The sequence below is a fragment of the Eurypyga helias genome, unplaced genomic scaffold, assembly GCF_000690775.1.
Source record: "Eurypyga helias isolate BGI_N326 unplaced genomic scaffold, ASM69077v1 scaffold33351, whole genome shotgun sequence".
Taxonomy (NCBI): Eukaryota; Metazoa; Chordata; class Aves; order Eurypygiformes; family Eurypygidae; genus Eurypyga; species Eurypyga helias.
The window spans coordinates 6,662-7,930 of NW_010233340.1; the positions used below are offsets into that span (position 1 = coordinate 6,662).

The following is a 1,269-nucleotide window of genomic DNA, read 5'->3' on the forward strand; positions in this document are numbered from 1 at the left end:
AGACGTGCTGGAGATAAGTGCATGGAGGCAAATGCACACTTGTCTCAACACCGGCTTCGTTACACAGTGATGCCATCCATCCTACACTCATTTCCACTATGGCATGACAAGACTTTGATTAAATGCCCCATCCCTGGAAGTATCCAAGGCCAGGTTGGATGAGGCTTTGAGCAATCTGACCTAGTGGAAGGTGTCCCTGCCCATGGCAGGGGGGGTGGAACTAGATGGGCTTTAAGGTCCCTTCCAACCCAAACCATTCTATGATTCTATAAAGCAGCATGGGAAATAAACTAGTTTAAAGTGGTTTACTTTCTTTCCTTAGAAGAGGACATGGAAAACAGAAAGCTGTCATTAAATATCAAGTCTTTTGCCTTCTTCAGATTCTGTCAGCCTGAGCCTAACCGCAACCGACCCTGTTTGTGGTTTTGTTTCAGGGACGAAGACAAATACCACAGCCATAAAAGACGAAAGTAGAAACAAGAACCTGATTATTTGGCTTGTCAGCTGTTCAAACAATTCCTCGCGTGGGACCTATCGTTACAGCTGTCATGCCAGCAACAGTAATGCTGTGTCCATAATACTGGTGTTGGATCACGGCTGTGCTGGGCGACAGAAGTAAAACAGGGTTAAGGTCTGTCAGGGCGGAAGCAGTATATGTCAGAATATGTATTAACTGTGTGACACTAATGCAGCTATTAATAAATTATATTGATCTTTCTCATCTGTTTGAGCTTAGTCTGACAAGGCTGAAGAATGAAATCTGTGAGAGGCTGCCCTAATTTGCCTTCCTGGCCTACAGTTAGAGGATACAGGACAGAGCTAATCCTGGAGTCTGGGATCAGTTACCAGTGAGAAGGCGTGAAGAGAGCTCCCCTCCCACCTGACACTCACCTCTGGGAGCTGTCTTCCACAATTCTTACCAGAGGTGAGAGAGCAGATTTCAGAGTTCTCTAACAGCCTGAAATACCTTCTACTGCAGCTGGTGGTAAAAGGGCAGAAACAGGAATGTTACTGTTCCCAAGCTCACGCTCAGAGGAATTTAGGAGCAGTGTCAGCTGACACAGATGACGAGAATGCAGTTCTCCACAGAAACTAGTGGGGAGGTACCAAAGACACTTGCAGTATTGCTGATTGCCGTTGTCAAACACCGGCTGCAGACACACTTCCTTCCAGAACTAACCAGGAGGAGCTCCCGTCCCGCAGACTAACGTGTACGTATTAGTCACAGAGGTTGGTGAGACAGTAAGGCTGAAGTTGTGCAGGTGCATA

At 46.7% G+C, this 1,269-nt stretch overlaps 1 protein-coding gene across 1 annotated transcript in view; it reads left to right on the forward strand.

Moving 5' to 3' along the window:
* Positions 1-593, forward strand: part of SNRNP48 (small nuclear ribonucleoprotein 48kDa (U11/U12)) — a gene marked incomplete at its 5' end in the record, with an annotated part of 5,515 nt that extends 4,922 nt beyond the window's left edge. Inside the window, one exon of the mRNA XM_010161711.1 lies at positions 435-593. Within this exon, the coding sequence (XP_010160013.1) occupies positions 435-474 (40 nt within the window). The remainder of the gene's footprint in view (positions 1-434) is intronic.
* Between the last annotated feature and the right edge of the window lie 676 nt (positions 594-1,269).